Below are 1,954 nucleotides of genomic sequence, written 5' to 3'. Positions count from 1 at the left end.
AGAAAATAAAATATTTTTTTTTTTTAATATTTAAATATATTTATTTTTTTGTTTTTTTTATTTTTTAAATATTTTTTTATAATTTATAATTTTTTATTATTTTTTTTTTATAAATTTTTTTTTTTTTATTTTTTTCTTTTTTTTTTTTTTTTTTTTTTTTTTTTTTATCATATCATTATTATTATTATTATTATCTCATGATATATATTTTTTTTAATATTTGTGAAAATAAAAATTTTACTTTTATTTATATATATATATATATATATATATATACATATATCTTTTTTTTTTTTTTTTTTTGTCGTGTTTTATTTTACATATAAACTTAAAAATATATATTTATATGTATATATTTAATTTTTATTTTTCAATTTAGCTTTTTCCTTTTAACGCTTTGAATATAAAAACTAAATAAATATAAATATAAATGAATATGTATGTGTAAAATATATATGTTCCAAGTAAGAACCACCTTTTCTTTTGTATATTATTTGAACATTCAGAGTAAAATAAATATAAATATATATATTATATATATATATATTATAATAAATTCTAAAATACAAATTAAATTTTCTTTACTAAAATATATATATATATATATACATAATAAATAATTAAAATGTATTATATAATATTTCAAATATATATTCAATATATATATATATATATATTATATTTATTATAATACAAGATAATGTTTACTAAAAAAAAAATAAATATAAACATAAACATAAACATATATATATATATATATATATATATATATATATATATATATACATATACATATTTATATGATAACATTTTAAAAATCACAGTCAGATGACTTTAATTCAAATTCATGTTCTTTGCCATGATGATCAATAACTAAAAAGGAAAGTAATGCTTTTTCTAGAATATATTTCCCTTTTTTATATTTCTGTGATTCTTCAGAGGAATCTTCATATTTCCATCCAACATTATTTCTACAATTATTACAATAAATATCAACAATTGTATGTTGACCAGTAGTCATCATTCTATCTTCATATTGTCCTTCACACACATTTATTACTTTTGAAAAAAGCCAAGCGGGTCCTGTTCTTCCTCTGAAAGAAGTGGATACAAGTTCGCTGGGGTCAGACAAGTGATTACCACACTCGGAGCAGCTACAATAAAAAAAAATATATAAACATAATATAACATCATATAATACAAAATGAAAAAAAATAAATGCTTCAATATACAAATTATTTACACATTTATATATATATATGTCATAATATATTTAATCATTATTATTAATTTGTCATTTATAATGTATGGCATATTATTTAAAATGAAATAATTTTCCACATATCCATATATACCTGTATACATAATTATTTAAGAGTACTTTAAATGATCTACCCATATATTTTACATTCAAAAAAAAAAAGTTATGTTCAACATGGACATAACATATATATTATATATATATATATATATATATATATGTTTATATATTTATATTTATTTGTGTTTTAATTTTTTTTTTTTTTTTTATATTATACTTAAAAAAAAATTTACATTTATCTAAATATAAAAAATATATAATAAATAATCCTAATTTTTAATCTTTTATTAAAAATGAATATAATTTTTTTTTTTTTTTTTTCCTTTTTGCATATAATTAAAAAAAAAATTAAACATATTTAAAATAATAAAAAAAATAAATAATCCTAATTTTTAATCTTTTATTAAAAATGAATATAATTTTTTTTTTTTTTTTTCCTTTTTGCATATAATTAAAAAAAAAATTAAACATATTTAAAATAATAAAAAAAAAAAAAAAAAAAAAAAAATAAATATAATTTTAAGTATAAAAAAATTTTTAAAAAAAAATAAAAAAAAAAAAAAAAAAAAAAAAAAAAAAAAAAAATTAAAAAAAAAAAAAAAATTTATTAAAAAAATAAAAAAATTAACATTT

General features: G+C 13.2%; 1 protein-coding gene across 1 annotated transcript; it reads right to left on the bottom strand.

Annotated features, from left to right (window-relative positions):
* Positions 1 to 811: 811 nt before the first annotated feature.
* PGSY75_0925600 (putative zinc binding protein (Yippee)) lies at positions 812 to 1,399 on the bottom strand (the record flags this gene model as incomplete). Its single annotated transcript, XM_018785664.1, has 2 exons — positions 812 to 1,154; positions 1,356 to 1,399. The coding sequence occupies 2 exons, from the start codon at positions 1,397 to 1,399 to the stop codon at positions 812 to 814; spliced, it is 387 nt and encodes a 128-aa protein (XP_018642005.1).
* Between the last annotated feature and the right edge of the window lie 555 nt (positions 1,400 to 1,954).

This window comes from Plasmodium gaboni, chromosome 9 (assembly GCF_001602025.1).
Source record: "Plasmodium gaboni strain SY75 chromosome 9, whole genome shotgun sequence".
Lineage (NCBI taxonomy): Eukaryota > Apicomplexa > Aconoidasida > Haemosporida > Plasmodiidae > Plasmodium > Plasmodium gaboni.
This window is presented reverse-complemented; position numbering and strand designations above follow the sequence as displayed.